General features: G+C 59.8%; 2 protein-coding genes across 2 annotated transcripts; both read right to left on the bottom strand.

Annotated features, from left to right (window-relative positions):
• Positions 1-648: 648 nt before the first annotated feature.
• Positions 649-1,818, bottom strand: TIMCC (TIM double twin CX3C motif chaperone). Its single transcript, XM_088537781.1, has 3 exons — positions 1,710-1,818; positions 966-1,106; positions 649-891 (listed from the first exon to the last, which is right to left on the bottom strand). Exons 1-3 carry the CDS (start codon positions 1,794-1,796, stop codon positions 703-705), a joined length of 417 nt encoding a protein of 138 aa, XP_088393907.1. The 5' UTR covers positions 1,797-1,818; the 3' UTR covers positions 649-702.
• A 4,028-nt stretch (positions 1,819-5,846) lies between these two features.
• Positions 5,847-14,096, bottom strand: TGFA (transforming growth factor alpha). The gene is made up of 6 exons (XM_088537780.1): positions 14,043-14,096; positions 9,256-9,309; positions 7,226-7,343; positions 6,729-6,878; positions 6,013-6,122; positions 5,847-5,931 (listed from the first exon to the last, which is right to left on the bottom strand). Exons 1-6 carry the CDS (start codon positions 14,074-14,076, stop codon positions 5,924-5,926), a joined length of 474 nt encoding a protein of 157 aa, XP_088393906.1. The 5' UTR covers positions 14,077-14,096; the 3' UTR covers positions 5,847-5,923.
• Between the last annotated feature and the right edge of the window lie 3,621 nt (positions 14,097-17,717).

Below are 17,717 nucleotides of genomic sequence, written 5' to 3'. Positions count from 1 at the left end.
CACCGGTACCGGGGCCAGCCAGCATCGGGGCCACCCTGCACCGGTACCGGGGCCACGCCGCGCCGGTACCGGTGCCACCCCGCGCCGGGGCCACCCCGCGCCGCGGCCACCCCGCACCGGTACCGGGGCCACCCCGCGCCGGGGCCACCCCGCGCCGGGGCCACCCCGCACCGGTACCGAGGCCACCTCGTGCCAGTACCAGGGCCACCCCGCGCCAGCTCACCCTGCGCCGGGGCCAGCCCACACCAGTACTGGGGTCAAACAGCACTGGGGACATCCTGCACCAGTACCGGGGCCATCCCGTACCCTGCACATGCCACCCTGCCCACATGCCCGGGTCACACCATGCTGTGCACACGCGCAGGGCTCCCCCCACACCCTGCACCCCTATAGACTCCCCCTGACCTCGCACTCTCCCAGGGACCCCCCTGCTGCACCCTGTGCACACGCAGGGATGGTGCAGGGAGCACCCTGCCCGTGCTGGGGTCACCTGCACCTCACACACACCCGGGGATCCCCCCTTGCACGTCACCCATGCGCAAGCGTCACCCCGTGCCCCTCGCACACGTGTCACCCTGTGCACCCCCGCGCCTGCTGGCACCCCAGGACCCCCCAGCAGCACCCAAGCCCCATGCTGCCCGTGTCACAGCACCGCCAGGGCTCAGCTCTGCACCTTGCCTTTAATAACGCGGCGCCCAGCCGCTACTGCTGCAGGGCGGCCAGGCTCTCCTTCATCTTGCGGGCCAGCGCGGGCAGCAGGCGCAGGTGCTCGTCGCCGCAGGCGGCCACGCAGGCGTCGAGCTGCGCCCGCACCCGCTCCTTGCCGCTGCCGGCCTCCAGCGCGTCGCGGGCCTTGTCATTGCAGTGGAGCGTGCAGCGGCTCAGCCGGTCCTGCGTGGGGACAGGGGACAGGGTGGTGAGGAGCCCGTGGTGCCCCCGCACGCCGCTGCCCGGCCCAGCCTCACCTGGAGGTGCTCCAGCTCGCCGGTGACGATGGCCTGTGCTTGTGCCAGGGGCGCGTGGCAGCGCTCGATGCACTGCTGCACCTGCTGCATGGAGGCCGAGCTGTTCTCGCAGCACTGCGCGCTGCACCGGAACATGGCGCCCTGCGGACACGGGGCCGTCAGTGCCAGGATGCCCCCATGGCGAGCGTGCCCCCCTTTGCAGAGGTGTGTGGGGGCACAAGGAGCTGGCACGGGGGGGCACAGGGATGTATGGAGCATGCAGGCTGCTTGCAGAGGTTGCTTGCACACACGTGTTGGGTGTGCAAGCGGTGCTGACACAGGGTTTGCACAGGCGTGCGTGCAGCTTGCACCAGGATGCATAGGGCTGGCACAAGGGTGCATGGCGCTGGCACAGCGTTTGCACAGGACTGCCTGGAGTTTGGACATGAATGTATAGGGCGTGCACAAGAGTGCCCAGAGGAGCTGACACAGCGGTGCACGGAGTATGCACAGGCGTGCATGGAGCTTGCAGAGTGTGTGCACAAAGCATGTACAAGGGTGCACGCAGCTTGCACAGAGCGTGCATGCAGCTTGCACGGTGCTTGCACAAGTTTGCACGGAGCTTGCACGGTGCTTGCACAGGAGTGCCGGCGCTCGCACAAGGGCGCACAGGGCTTGCACAAGGGTGCATGCAGCTCGTGCCGAGCGTGCACAGGGCTCCCGGAGCGCGCACGGGGGCCGCAGGGCTCAGGGGGCCGCCCGTACCTGCATGCCGCGGATGCGCTCCCGCTCCAGCCCCTGCACCATGCTCTCCACGGCCTCCTGCACCCGGCTCTGCGCCGCCTCCGCCATGCCCGGCCCGGCCCATCCGCTTCCCGGGTCAGCACCGCCCCCGGCCCGGCCCGGCCCGCCCGCAGCGCCGCCCGCCCGGGCCGCCCAGCGCCGCCCGCGGCGACCGGGGATGGGGCATGGAGGGAGATTCACAGCCCTCCCCGGTCCCGCCGGGATCTCCCGCCGGGATTTTGCACGTCTGATCCATCGGGAGCTTGCAGCCTGGCAGCCTCTCCCAGCCTGGCTCGGATCACGCGCTCCAGATCCACTGGGATGCAGCTCCCCGGATCTGCTGGCATCTCCCATCCTGGAGCTGGCGAGATCTCATACCCGGGATCCGCATGGATCTCACACCCTGGATCTGTTGGGATCTCGCAGCCTGGCAGCCCAGATGCTGCTTCCCAAGTTGGCTGGGGTCCTGCACACTCTTTGGCTGTGATCTTGTGCCCCAGCTCTGGGGGATCTTGCATCCTGGACCCACTGGGTTCTCGCTGCCCTGGTGGCTGGGATATGGCATCCCAATCCACTGGGATCTTGCAGCTGGGATCCAGTGGGACCTTTTGCATTGCTCCTGGTTCAGGCAGGATATTCACAAGCGGCACCTTCCCGAGCCCCTTCCCAGCCCCATCTCTGGCACCCTGCAAGGCACGAGCAGATTTAGCCGCTGTTTCCCACATGGATTGAGCTCCTGGGGGGAGAAACTCAGCCCTGTCCCTGGGCAGAGCCGCAGCAGCAGGAGCGGGACCCACAGTGACACGTGCCAGCCGCCGCCACCACCGCTCCCACGGGATCTATGAAACCACCCCAAACACCTACAAATAGCAACGGCCCTGCGGCCGCGGTCGCTGCGACGTGCCGCTCGCCCGCGCCCTTGTTTGCATTGCTGCCGCTCGAAAACACGGCGGGGCCGTGGGGAATGAGCGGTGCTGGGTCCCCGCCAGCCCTGGCACTGCCGCCCTTTGCTCCGTGCCCTGCAGCGCGTCCCCAGTGCCGGCGGGGAGGAAGGTCTGCAGCCGGGCACGTGCTGTGCCCTGCAATTGCACCCCGCAAATTCACCCCCTTGCACTGTGGGGCTTGCAGGGCTGCCCAAGCGCGGCTGTGCTGCGGTGCCCATGCGCTGTGTGATGCCCATGCCATGATGCAATGCCCACGTACAATGCAGTGCCCGTGCTCAATGCAGTGTCCGTGCCACGGTGCGTTGTCCACACCGTGATGCAATACCCACGCACAATGCAATGGCCATGCCACAGTAGGGTGCCCACACCCCCATGAAATGCCCACATGCAATGCTATATCTGTGGCACAATGCAATGCGCACACCAAGATGCCATGCCCGTGAACCATGTAATGCCCACGCTGCAATGCCCATGCAGAATGTGATGCCCATGCCACGAGGCAATGCCCGTGTGCAGTGTGATAGCTGTGCCACAATGCAATGTCCACACCACGATGCAATGCTGCTGCTGCACTGCAGTGCCTATGCACAATTGATGCCCGTGTGCAGTGTGCTGTCCCGTGCCATGGGATGCCCGTGCCACGACGCAATGCCCATGCTGTGATGAAACACTCATGTGCAATGCAATGCCCACACCAAGATGCCATGACTGTGAACGATGTGATGCCCATGCTGCAATGCCCATGCTGCAATGCAGCGCCCATGCCACAATGCAACACTCATACTGTGATGCAATGCCCATGCCACGACGCAATGCCCATGTGCAGTGTGATGCTCTGCCACGATGCAATGTCCACGTGCAATGTGATATCCATGGCATGATGCCCACACCAAGATGCCATGCCTGTGGATGATGTGATGCCCACTCTGCAAGGAAGTGGCTGTGCCAGGATGCAACACCCGTGCTGCGGTGGTGCAGGCTGCCTGGTGCTGCCATGCAGTGCCCAGGCCATGTTGCAATACCCACACCCTGCTGCAATGCCCGTGCTGCCATGCAGTGCCCAGGCCACGCTGCAATACCCGCTGCAATGCCCGTGCTGCCATGCACTGCCCATACCACACTGCATTGCTCACGCCAGGCTGCAGTGCCCACGCACAACGCAATGCCTGCACTGCGCTGCCCACGGGCACCACGGTGCCCACCCCACACTGCGACCCCCGTGTCCGCATCCCTCGGGAAGCAGCCGGGGGCTCCGGTTCGCGCAGCCGACACCAGGCGGCGCGAGGCCCGGCCGCCCCGCGGTGACGGCACCGGGCAGACGCGCGGGGAATGCGTCCCGGCGCGAAACGCCGCCCGCCGTGGGGACGGCCGCGCGAGCCGCTATTTCCAGGGCCGCCTCAGACAACGCGCTCACCCCAGGGAATTTTTTTGTCTATTTTTACTCCTCCCTTGAGGACGGTTTGCTTTTTTAAGAGAAAAATAAAACCCAACCTCCCCCCGCCTTGCACCGCCGCAGCAGTGGGGAGGGGTTGCAGAGGGAAGGCTCGTGCACCCAGACACGGGGACACGTTGCAGCCTTTGGCTCTGCAGCGCCAAGCAGAGCAGCCCCCTATTCCCTTTCTGCCTCCAGCAGGGCTCCCTGCCCTGGCAATGCCACCAGCAGCCTGTTTGCTCTCCCCACTGCCTATTTTTAAGCAAGGCTGCATTCCTTGCGTGTTATCTTTATTGCTGTGACGAGCTGGGTACACCTGGGCTTTATCACACGGGCGGCACGGGACGCGGTGCAGGGCAGAGACGGGAGCAGTTTGTGGCCCTGGTTGCCCTCACGCAGGGGCACGGCCCAGCCTGGTGACACTGTGCACACGCGACACTTTGCATGAGTTATTTCTGCAAAATTTGGCCCAAGTAATGCAAAGGTGACACTCCATGAGTGCTCACCGGGATGCAAAACGCAGGTATCCTGCTGTCCCCACCAAGGATCCAGCTGTGCAGACCATGCAGCTGTGCATAGGGATGATCCAGCTGTGTCCAGGCCATGCACTTGTGTCCAGGGATAATCCAGCTGTGCCCAGCGAGGATCCAGCTGTGCACACAGGCATGCAGCAGTGCAGGGACCCCTTGGCCCTGTTCTCCCCTTGAAGTTTTGCCCATGGGGGCTGCAGTCCAGCCAATGGCCCCATCTGCCCCTCCACACCTTCCCTTCTCCCCAAGCAAAACGCCGACAAAACCACCCTTCTGTAAAAGTGTCCTTTATATCACTTAAATAACTATAATCCAGGTATTAGGGAAAAAAAAAAAAGAAAAAAAAAAAGAACAGCCAATCACAATAACATAGAAATCAAAATTAATTTAACCACACAAAATAAATTAAAACATTAAATATTAACTTTCAGTGCAACATATACAGAAGACATTAGAATAACCATGACTTAAAAAAAAAAGAAAAAAAAGAAAAAGAACAAAATAAGAAAAAAAGTTTCAGGTTGGTTATGATGAAGACTATGAAAGGATTAACAAGTCAACGGAAGGTTAGAGCACCAGCTCGAGGAGGCTTCCTAGGATTAAAGGTTCATTTTGTCATTAATAATAGATCGTGTTTGTCCCCAGCGCTTGCGTGGTCCCTGCGGTGCCCCGGGCTTCGCTCTGCCATGTGGGACACTGGGATGGCCGAGTCTCTGCCACGTAAATGCGTGTCCTGCTGGGCCTGGCTTCTCCTCGTGCTTTTTTTTTTGGTTAACAAGGAAGAAATCCAAGCATTGGAGGGAAACCCCACAGCAGAGCGATGCTGTTGTTCTGCAGATCCAGGTAGGTGCCATGGGGAGGGATGCAAGAGCGAACGGCAGCAATCCTGGGTGATTCCAGCGCCTTGCTCGAGGTGGTGGGATATGAAATAAAAGCCGGAATTTCGATGCCCGGGGATGAGCGGGTGGCAAAGGTGGGAGCTGGACGATGCTCGCGAGCTGCTGCAGTGCCTGGTACCTGCTCCCTCATCCCTAGCACCTGAGCATTAACTGGGAAGGCTCCAAGCTGGCATCCCCATTCCAAGACGGCGGCGCTTCCCCCCAGCCGGCGCTCAGGAAAGGGAGCGGAGCGCTGGAGGAGACGGGAACTGGAGCATCCCGCAGCGACGCAAGGGAAAGAAAGGCAAAAAAAGAAAAAAAGGCCAAAAGAAGAAAAAAAAATAGTAGTTGTGCTGGTCTCGGCTCAACGTGAGAGCAAAACTGTTGTGGCCATTGGCAGAGCTGACTCCCATCAGACCACTGTGGAGAAGCACAAGGGAGAAGGGTTATTCCATCGGGATCCGGCGCTGGGGACGCGCGTGGTGGCCCCGCTCCTCCTACCTGTCTCGGCGTGACAGCAGGACGCGCCGCCTTTCAGGAGGCCGCCGGGCTTCTCGTGCCGGCACACGGCCGCGCGGCACCACTCACACGGCTTTCGGACCCGACAGCAGCTGCAGGGCAAGGAGAAGGGGCATCAGGGGATGCGTCCTGCTCCGATGCCACACTGATGCCCTTGGAAAAGTGATGGCTACGGGAAGAGCCGTGGCAGCGGCTGGACTGGCCCGCGGAGGGTCATTTGATCCCATTGCAATGAGGTTCCCAAAAAGTAACCGGGATGCAGGAGGCATTGCATGTGCTAGTCATCCCACAAGCAAGATGCGACCTGGGGCCGTCACCTCCCTTCTCCGCCTTTGCCAGATGGGGGGCTGCCTTTCCTGGGAACGGGACATCTCGGGGCTCAGCCCACGCTTGGGGAAGGAGCTGGGAACCGGCCCCTCGAGTCGCCTTTGGCTTGTGCCCAACCGAGATAGCCGTCAAGGCGAGCAGGCTTTTCCTCGAGAAGAAAGCTTCCCGGGGAAGCGTATCCGCTCATCTGCCGAGATAACGCGCGGGATGCGATGCCTGGGCGAGACGCGCACCCCGCCCAGCCCTTTGCAGCCCCAAATAAGGGCTCCGCGGGGGCCGGAGGCATCTCCCGGAGGAAATCCCGGCACCGCGTGGGCGGGCGCGAGGGCTGCGTGGGGGGACCTGCTCGGCGAGCTGCCGCCCGTACTTACTGTATGAGCACACACACCGCAATGAGCACGGCCGAGGCCACCACCGACACCACCACCAAGGCCGTTATGGTCTGCTTCTTCTGGTTGGCGGCCACCACGGCGAGGAGGTCGGCGTGCTCGCAGCGCGTCCCCACGTAGCCGGAGTGGCATCTGCAAGCGGAGCGAGAAGGGAGTGATCCAGAGCCGCAAAGGGAGCGGGATCATAGAATCATGGAATGCTTAAGGTTGGAGGGGACCTCTAGAGGTCACCTAGTCCCACTCTGCACACGCAGGGTCACCCAGAGCACGTGGCACAGGGCTGCGTCCAAGCGGGTTTGGAAGATCTCCAGAGAAGGAGACTCCACAACCTCTCTGGGCAGCCTGGAGTCTCCTTCTCTGCGATTCCTCTTTTGATGGAAACTCCTGCGGGATGCCCGCAGGATGCAGGAAACACCAACCACCCTTAAAAAGCCCCTCTGGATCCTAACCCTTCGGCCAAGGCTCTAATCCCCACTCACATGCATGCTGGCTTGTCCTCCTGAATCAAAAACCTGCAGGTGCCGTGGAAGCAGAACTGGCTGTGAGAGTCCGGGCAGTCATTAAAATGGGATCGCACGGCTGCTGCCACCGGGGGACCTGCAGCAGGGACAGAAACACAGACGGATGCATCTCCCACCCGATCCGAGCAGCTGGGAGCACTTAGCAGAGCGGGCGCGGGGCATATGGGAACCCGCTCGCGAGCAAAGCTGGGCCAGCCCCGGAGGAATTTGCTAAAGAGCTTAAAGCTGGAAATCCTTCCTGGGGGAGGAGAGAGTTAACCAGCATCTGGTGCACGCAGAGCCCGTCCGGGCGAGCTCGCCGGCCGAGCGGCTCCCAGCGCGGCGAGCACCCGGCTCCGCTCGCCGCTGGTTTGCATTACAGCCCGCGCTGTTTCGAATTATCCTCCCCCGGCAGACATGGAAAACAAATATCCTGCTTTCGGATTAAGCCCTCGCATAAAGCGCATCCGATCCCTGTCGTTTCAAAGCCACCTCAAGTTCCTGCCTCCCGGAATTTATGGCAGCCTGGGGTAATTAAAGCCACGTTTTGTTAATGCTTCCGGGTCTCAGCTGGGCGATGCAAGAGCAGCTCGTGCAAATGCCCGCGTGGCATCGCAGGGAGACGGGGTTTGTTTCCAGCGGTGCCGATGCCGGAAGAGGAAAAGCCCAGTGGGATAAGCTGGGGGCACAAGGGGTGTTTTTGGTTGAACCTTGCTCCGGGCAGGACACAACCCCCTATTCCAGTTGCAGCCTGGGTGGGCTTTCCGCATCCTCCCACGGACTCCCCATCTCCTGGCCCGGCATCGGCACGTGTTGCACCAGCGCTGGGGTCACCGTCCGCAGCCGCTTTCTCAACCGGCTTCCGGAGCCAAAAAAATCCTCCCCGACACGTGCTCGACGGCGGCCCGGGGAGAGCATTGGGTGCCGTGGTCCAGAGAAACACAAGATGCCCCTGGAGCAACGCCAGCTCCGGGAGCCGGCCCCGGCACGCGAGCCGGCGCTCTCCTGGCTCGCGTTAAGCGGTGCCGGGGGCTCGGCGCGCAGCTGCGGGCCACATTGCGGCACTCGCCGGCCGCCCCGCATGCTGGGCCGGCCCTGCGGCCGCAGCTCCTTCCGCTCCCAGTGGCCGCCGATGCGCCGGGAGCTCCCAGCAAAACGCCGGCTCCTTTCCCGGCTCCCGAGCAAAATCCTGCACGCCGCAAGACAGCGGCTGCTCCGCTTGCACTGCGCTTTGTGCAGCTCCCGCTGCAGCGATGCACCAAGGGGAGACCTCCCCGATCCCCTCCTCATGCAAAAGGGACCTTTCCTGCATGCAAAAGGGACCTCCCCGTGTGCGAGGAGCCACGCTGGCCCCAGCTCTGTGCCAGCAGGGCCATCAGCCGCCCCGGCTCCCCGCTCCAGCTCGTCTTTCCGACCTTTCCTCACGTTCCTGGCTTCCTCCCGGGCATCCTGCCACCCCCGAGCCGCCGCGTCCCGCTCTGCCCATGAAAACTCTCCTATCCTGCTGCCAAGCTCCCGCCGCGGCCAAGGAGCCGGTGAACAAACGGGCCGTTTGAGAGGGGAAGCCCGCGGCCAGGCTGCCCCGCCGGCACCTCCCGCAGCCTCCCGAGCCTCCAAGCCGGCGCTGGGGAAGCAAGCGGGGACGGATGAATCGGCCACTCACAAACCCGCTTTGATTTGAAGCCCAGCAATGCATTAAAGGGAAAACTAAGAGCCCCAGCGGCCGATGCACCACGTGCTCACGGGTGCCCGCTCCCTGCGGCGTCCCGGTGCACGGGCGGCAAACGCCGATGGAAGCACCGGGCTGCGGCTCTCACACCGCCTGCCCCGGGCGGTTTTCTCATTTTCCACACCGGGAACAACAAGGAATCAAGCAGCTTCCCGCCCGCCGCTGGCATTTCACGCTCCGCCAGCGCGGGGCCGGTCGATACCGGGTGGTTTTTAGATCAACAAGCGAAGGGGACAGGTTTGCAGGCCGGGATGGCTGCAGGTTGCAACGGGCAACTCACCGCTCAGGGCTGCCGTTGTGTTCTCCAGGGCATGGCACACGGCTACGAAGACGCCTGCGGAGAGATTTGAGACACGAATCAGAGGAAGAGCACAGAAGGACCCACGCTGAACGCTCAAAACTGGGAGAAATGAGAGCTTATAAAAGGTTTATAAAAGGGTAAGAGTCCCATTGAATGTCCTAGCGTTTATAACTGGGATGGAGACGAAAAACAATCTCCAGTTTGCATGTAAAATATGCAAGTCGGTGTGCTTCGCAACAGCAGACTGTAGTGCATGTCCACATAAACAGGCAAAAAAGGATTTCCTCTAATCACTGTGCACAATAAATAAGACCGTAAACATGGTTTTCAAGGTCCCCAGCAACATTCATCCAAAGAAAGTACTCAAGACCCTAAAAAGCTCTCACAAGGCAACACCCTGAGTTAAGCAGCAAATGGACGTCTCGCGGGCCACGCTGTCACACGGCAATGTTTGGGACATCACCTTCATGCTCTTTGCAGTTAATAGCCCAGCCACATAATTGCACACAATTCCCACAAATCCCAGGCCATCCCAACTCTGGTTTTCTGTTGGCTCCCATGCCTGTGCAGGACAGTACGTGCCACGAGTTTGCTTATCCCAAAGCCACCATCCTTTGGCACGACTGTGTCCTCCTTAGTCCAAGGATGCTGCTCCTCTCCACGCTTCCCATCCCAAACCTCACCAGTAAACGTGAGGAGCACCAAGCAGTTGGCTGTCCCAGAGTCCAGCCACGTTAAACCCAGAGTCACCTCACCTTACCGGAGCACGTGGCTTTTCCCACACGGTTTTGTGGGAATTGCACACGCATTTGGCAGCCTCCAACGCGGAGCCACCTTCCAACGCTGCGCCCAGGGCAGCACGGAGCCGGCGGGGGAGGCGATGCCCTTTCCATTACACCAGCGCAGATGTTTCCCGGCCGGAGCTCTGCCCTATCCATATGTGGCCTCTGACAAATTGACAGCACCAAGATTATTTGTAATAAATAAAGAAGTAATACCTCATGCAGCAGGCAGAGGAAAATCCACAGTCCACAACGGGCTCCGCCTGACCACCGATTCAGTAGGGCTGACCCAGGCTCTGATGCTGGAGATTTCTGCATTGACTAGTTTAACCCAGCAGGTGTTTCTTTTTTTTTCTTTTTTGGGGGCAAACTGAGGCATCTAAACCCCACTTGGATGCAATGAGCTATCAGAATTGAAAACCTGCCACTGTCTTATAATAGCTCCTTCCTCCTCATCAGGCTCCAGACCCACCACCCCTGCAGTCCCCATGTCCCACAGCTTCCAATGTGGAGAGTTCCACATCGATCCTCTAGTCACACGAAGGGGCTGGATTTCAAGAACAGGGAATATGTTAAAACATGTTTTTGAGGGGGCTATCAGACCCCTAACAGAATCACCTGGGCCAGAGGAAGTCACGCATGCAACAGGCAAGCATGAATCAAAGGAGTGAGCATGGAAAGTCCTAGCTGGCAGCAAAGGCGGACTCCAAAGCGCACATGGAAACACCCGGGTCCCCCCGGATGCAGGCGAGTTTCACTGCAGGAACAGGGAGCGCGCTTGGGCTGCCGGCCAGGAGCTGAAGTCATGGCTTCTGGCTTACGTCTGGCTCCGCGCCGCTTGATCTCCGAGAGTGACTTCAGAGAGGAGCAGCAACGTGCCCAGCTGTGCTGGATACATCCCGCGGGAAGAACCACCCGGCAGCATCGAGCGGTCGCCTTCCCCCTGAGAACGAGCCCCAGCGCAACAGCGACCGATAAATCCTACGGGGGGGAAACCCACGCACGCGGCAGGGAAACCCACGCATCCCGCAGGATTGCGCCGGACACATCGATCCCAGCGCGGGAAGGCAGATGGGGCCAGCAGATCTCCCCTGGCCGTGGCCACAGGCACGTGTTTGACCCAGTTACTGGCAGCGCTTTGATGCGGCCGCGCGAACAGCCTTGAGCTGAAGACAACAGCAGCGGGGACGCAGAGCGGCCGGCGGGCTTGTTTGCTCACTTAATCGCACCAGGCAAAAAGCATGGGAATTCTCGCAGCTATAGGCTACAACCCTCTACACCACATATCCTGCCTGCTCCCTGTAGCTTCTCCTTAGGGAAAGTTACTCGGAGGCAAACCCACTCCTTCTTGGCTGCCTTTTTGTGTTGCCAAGCCGGGCTGCCCCAGCTCAACCCCATGCCGCTCGTGCCACGGCTCCTGCTCAGCTCCCGGCTGTTATAACGGGCACAGAGAGGGCTTGGATGCTGCTGCTTCCCAGATGCCGCTGCAGTGACAGCCCTTCTGCCAACCGTGCCGCTCGGTCGCCTTCAAGACACTTGTTTGAGCGCGGCCAGCTAAGAAAGCAGTCGAGCTCACCCCATGAGATCACCTTGGCCTTCGCGACTACTCCACCTACCTCTGCGTCACCTCTGGCTTTCCAGTTGGCAACGATTTTGCATCGATGACGTGGGTTTAGGGCTGCACCCGTGCAAGAAACACCCCTCTCACCCCTAGGGATTTCCCCTGCACGGCCAGCACGGACTCCCCGCGTGTTGTTCACTGGGGGCATCCCTGACACATCCAGGAGAGTCAAGCGCTTTATGCAGTTACTAATACCACCCTGGCTTGAGCTCCCCTGAATGGCAAGAGGGTAAAAGTGCCCTTGGCATCACTGCTTTGTCTCAAACACACTGGGGACGCATCCACTGCAGACCCCACTTCTCCTCCACTGCCCGTGGTGATGCCCGTACCAGAACAGGCTCCAACGCTGTGGGAACCTCTCTTGCTCCCAGCACATCTCAACCTCCCGTTTCCCTCTGTGTTGCCAGCCCCGGGTTTCTCCCTTCCACAGCCTGCCCAGCTTCCCGGATGGGCTTCCCAGCCCGTAGTCCCATCACTCACGCTGCTGCCATATCACTTGGTGCCATCTCCCTGCACATCCTGCATCCGCACCCGGACCAAGGGACAACGTAGCTTCTCCGATGACTAATAAGGCTCTTCTTGAGGAGCTCCTGGCTATCACTGGGGTTTGTTTCCTGCCTGAAGTTTTCCCTCCTAATCAGCTCGGCTCATATTTTCCCCTCGGCTCTGGAGATTAGCCCTTCGCAGCCACCAGGTGCATATATATAGCACGGGAGAAGGGCGAGTGGGAGGAGGCTCCAGCTTCCCTTGTTATTTTAGGCCAACACTCCAAACTATTGTTTGGAGACAGTTTGCAAAAGTGCTCATCTCAAGATGCAGCATCTGAGATGTTGCAGAGACCTAAACAAAACCCGGGCTCGAGGCCGACAGAAACCAGACAGTCCCTCATGTATAACCAAGGCAGAGCTGGGTGCTGCACCAGGAAGGGAGGCCAAGGTGACCAAGAGCTTCAGATGCAAAAGTCCTGACTGGTCCCTCTGCTGGGTCCAACCAGTGGTTTTCAGAGGTGCAAGCCCATGGCTCAGCACCCAGAGACGGGGACTGCAAGCCCAGCAAGCGTCCCGGCCTGCGAAGGCTCCCGGCACAGCAGGGTGGAACGGGGCCAAGAGCAGTTGCTTTCCTGAACCAAGTGCTCTGAAGGGCCTCACTTATTTGAGCCACCGCTTGGTTTGCACTGCATTTCCCTGACCCCAAGTCGACCACAGAGTCGATGAGGTTTAAGAGGAAAGCGGTAACAAATGCTGGGTCCTCAGGGCCAGGCGCGCACGTCCATGCACACACACAACCTTCCCCTCCCTAGGTTGGGCCTCTGGGTAAAACAGACAGAAAAACTCATGCTCCTTCTTCTTGGAAACAGCCCCAAACGCAAAACAAGGTGCAGTTCAGAGCTCTTTACGCTAGTCCTGTGTCAAATAACACCAGCCTCGCACACACGGCCGGGCAGAGGCGGTCACCAAAGTCCTTGTGCTGGTGACGAGCCCAGGCTGGACCTCTCCTCCCCTGCCCGACCTGCACCCGCACTGCCCCAGCCAGAAACATTCCTTGTGCTCCAGCACCAAGCACCTGCACCACACACCTGAGCAGCAGCAGCTATCAAAGCCTCTTCTTCTCTTCAAAGTCTACTCAGCTTCTCCGAGCCCTCAAGACCCTAAAGACATACAGAGATCCAATCCCACCTTCCACATCATCTGAGCTGGGTCCAGCCTTAAGGCACTGTTTTTAGGTCTTTTTGTTCCCAGTTCCTCTGCGTCTCCCCCATCTCCCGCCTAGAGCAGCCTATGAACTGCTTGTGAGCCTATGAACTGAAGAGCCTTTTAATTGCAAATCAGGCAATATCCTCCCGCTAATTAAGTCTATCCCAGAAGAAATTAAGACACTGAAGGGCTCATCCCACCACCAGCCCTGCTTCGCAAGTCACGGCCAAAGAGCATTCCCACGAGCAAGAGGTGGTGAAGCAAAGAGCTACGGCAGGGACCAAAGCCAAACGTCTGCAGGGTTTCAGAAGCGAGAGACTCGACTGATTCATAAAACTAGCAGAGCAGAAGCTGCGGCTGCTCGCCCGGGCATTAAGGGTCTCCCGCGGAAAGCACTAGGCTCCCAAACGAAAATATTTACGAGCGTTTCAGCGTTGCAGAGCGGGATCCACCGGGCGCTGTTGAGCAACGCGGCAGCCACAAGGTCGCTGGTCGCGCCCGTGCTCGGCTCGGGCTCCGGGGGCTGCAGCGGCTCTAGGGGGGGGGGGTCCCGACGTGTCCCCGCCGCGACAGCGGGACCCGGAGAACCGGGAGCCCCCGGGGAGCCGCAGCGAGCGCCCGCAGAGCCCGGCGCGGCTCCGCCCGCCCGGCCCCGCTCCCGGTACGTACCCAGGGCCAGCACGGCCGCCGCCTCGCCCGGCATGGTGGAGCTGCGGCTGGCGGAGCCCCAGCGCCCAGCAGCGGCGCGAGGGGCCGGGCTCCGCCGCGGCGGAAATGGGCGCGGACTCTCCGCCAGCCACTGCGGCCCCGGGGCGGAGCCCGCGGCGCGGAGCCCCGAGCGCGGAGCGCGGAGCCCGCGGCGCCGCTGCGCGCCCGTGCGCGAGCGCCCGCTCGTGTCCCCCGTGGCGTCCCCGGGAGTCCCCGCTCGTGTCCTCCATTGCATCCCCAAGAGTCCCCGCTCGGTCCCCCATTGCATCCCCGGGAGTCCCCACTCCTGTCCCCCGTGGCGTCCCCGGGAGTCCCCGCTCGTGTCCCTCGTGGCATCCCCGGGAGTCCTCACTCCTGTCCCCACTGTATCCCCACAAGTCCGCTCTTGTGTCCCCTTTGAGTCCCCACGAGTCCCCACTCACATCCTCCAATACATCCCCACAAGCCCCACTCGTGTCCCCACTGCATCCCTTCAAGTCCGCTCTTGTGTCCCCTTTGCATCCGTACGAGTCCCCGCTCGTATCCTCCAACACATCCCCATAAGCCCCACTTGTGTCCCCGCTGCATCCCCGGGAGTCCCCACTCGTGTCCCCACTGCATCCCCGCAAGTCCGCTCTTGTGTCCCCTTTGCATCCCCACGAGTCCCCACTCATACGCTCCAATACATCCCCATAAGCCCCACTCGTGTCCCCACTGCATCCCCGGCAGTTCCCACTCGTGTCCCCGCTACATCCCCAGGATTCCCTTTCATGTTCTCGTTGCATCCCTGGGAGTCCCCTGTCGTGTCCCCAGTGCATCCGTGTGAAGCCTCACTCATGTCCCCATTGCATCCCTGTGAGCCCCCACTTGTGTCCCCACTGCATCCCCAGGAGTCCCCCTCGTGTCCCTGTTGCATCCCTGCAAGGCCCCACTTGTGTCCCCACTGCATTCCCACAGCCCCCAATTGTTTCCTCCATTGAACCCCCATGAATCCTCTTGCATCCCTCTGCTTGTGCCTTCTGCTCCCAGTCGTGGCCCCCGTTTTATTCCCAGTTTTACCCCCTTCTGCCCCACACCATTTCCCACCTCTGCACCCACTTGTGTTTGGGGTCTGCCCTCTTCCAATGGAGCTTCCTTCACGCCTGGCCTTAATGCCCCGTGGCCGTGGGGACTTTGCAGAGGGTTTTAGCGTGGGGTATGTGCACCTAGACAAGCAGCATGGGCAGCAGAGCCGCGTGGCCTCCTGCTAACAGTTCACCGGGGCGAGCCGCGTGCTCGGTCACCCCGTGTCACTGTGGGAATGGGGACAGTCGCAGTGGCTGAGGTCAGGGCAATAGGTGACAGATACCGTCAGGGCATCAGGGTGATAGATACCATCAGGGTGACAGGCATCAGGGCAACAGGTAGCGCCAGGGCTGGCTCCTGGGACCCCCGAACAGGCTGTTCCTGAAATGCTGCCTTCGAGTTGTGATATAGCAGAATAAGACATCACTTGTGCTGCAAGGAAGGGCAATACCTGCTCCATGAATCACCGCTCCGCACAGCGACCCACCGCGTACCCACACTGAGCACGGTGCCAGCCTGGGTCTAGGAAACCAGCCTTAACTTAATGCTATCGTTGCTCTCCGCTCGCGGGGCTTCCAGCTCGGATTCCTCGGCAAAGCCCCACACAATAGCGTGCCTTGCAAGTTCTTGCTTTTCCATCCGGGCTGTGGTTTGTTTGTAGGAGGTGAAGGGCCGGGAGGAAGGCAGGGAGCAGCCCTTCCCTCCGTGTATCTGCATGCATCACAGAGCTCCAACTCCCGGATTGCTTCACTAACCACAAGTGCATTCTTTCATCTGCTGCTGGCCAGGCGCCTACGCCCCTTCCTCGCCGATGCAGATCTCACCTGGGTGATCCAAGCCTTTGTCATCGCGAAATCAATAGGACCGAGCTGCCGCGGAGGCCACCTGGAAGCTCGGGGTAGGGCTGAGAGCAGATTTCCTTTAGTGTGGGGGAATCTTCTACGAACATAACAGCGACCTGCTTGGGAAGCCTGTGCAAGGCAGGACATTTCTGTGTTATTCCCCCGTTGATTCAGAATAACTCTGTGGAAAAAGCGAGCGGTGAATCACTGCTAAGAGCATCTCCTGCAACATTTGCAGACCCCATTGTAGGTCCAGCCTCAGCCTCCGGACGCTGCCAGTTCCTCATTTCTGGCTGCGAGATGCTGCCCTCCCACTCCTTGGCATTTGCCTCCCCGTCCCAGCTCTGTGCTGGGGTGAGCAGGGTCAAAGCGAGCAGGGCGGCACGCGGAGGACCCGCAGTGCTGCCCCCGGCACCGTGGCCGGCCGGGAGCCACCTTCACCGCCTGCTTCATGCTTGATCCCTTGGGCTGAGCCAGCGTTGGCTGCTGCAGGAGACTCCCAGTTCATGGATTTATGGGGGATTGGAAGCCCCTGCGAGAAGTGACACAACCAGCCCCCAAATCTGCAGGACCCCCTGGTCTGCATGGCCCTCCTGTGAATGCGCTTCCCCAAGGCAGCAAGGCTGGGCACTTCCAGGTGGGAAAAGCCATCAGCACCGGGTACGCCACGGTCCCGCCTGCTCCCAAGAGCACCCATTAATCCAACGGCAAATATTCCCATGGGAGCTAGTGCATTCCCACAAGGGAAGCCCTTTTCCAGCAGTAACGGATTCGCTTGCTCATGTAGGGAAGGAACCAGAGGAAAACCAGCAAGGTGACCCTGGCTTCAGCATGGAGCCCAGCACAAACTGTGTTGTCATTCCCCTTCTGCATCGCTGCTCTCCCCTCCCACCTGCTGAGAGCTGGGATATTTATTTGTAAATAGATGCTTCCTCATTTGTAATAATCCTCCCACTCCTGCCGTGAATCACTCGTGGAAGCAGCCGCTGCCTCCACGAAAACGGGAATTGTAGCAATTCGGAGTGAATCAGGGCAGCTGAACCAAGTTGGCCAAGGGTGGGGGCCAAGGAGGAAGACTCGATGAAGGAAGAGCAGCCAGGTAAAGCAGGGCCAGTAATTTGGGTGGAATTTGGAGCCGGTCTGGAGTCCTAGAAAGCCGTCCATGTAAGTCATGCAAAAGGCAGGACCTTTCATCCACACCCCTTGAGATGCTCTGCAAGAGAAAAACAGCATCGTAGCAGGGCTACCCCCGCTCCAGCTTCTTGGTCTTGTGACAGAACTGGATGATTGCAGTCTGTTTTGGTTAAAAAGGAGGGGAAAAAAAGGTTAATCCCCTGGCCTGTTTTCAAACAGTTCCCTCAAATACCTTTCAAAAGGGTTTTTAACATTTGCTGCACCCAGGAGATGATGACATGTTGGTGGCATCTTACCACGTTGCCCATTGTCTGCTCCAAGCTTGAATATGGAGTCAAAACTTTCATAGCATTCCCACTGTTATAAAACTACTAAAACAATTATTTAATAGTTTCTTCCTGTTATTGGGAGTGTACAACTAGTGCTAGAAGGTAAGACCTTTTTTTTTTTTTAATCAAATAGCTCTTTGTGCTTGTTCAGAGTTTTTTTTTCAGTTTTTTTCAGAGTATTTTTAATTAATTTTAATTTTAACCCCAAAAGGTAATTTAAACTGGGAGGCCGATTCTGCCTTGCCTGAAGCAAGCAGTACCTAAGACTCACTCAAAGCCCTACAATG

The sequence above is a fragment of the Tinamus guttatus genome, unplaced genomic scaffold, assembly GCF_059628265.1.
Source record: "Tinamus guttatus ecotype Peru unplaced genomic scaffold, ASM5962826v1 Tinamus_guttatus_pri_ptg000866l, whole genome shotgun sequence".
Classification (NCBI taxonomy): domain Eukaryota; kingdom Metazoa; phylum Chordata; class Aves; order Tinamiformes; family Tinamidae; genus Tinamus; species Tinamus guttatus.
This window is presented reverse-complemented; position numbering and strand designations above follow the sequence as displayed.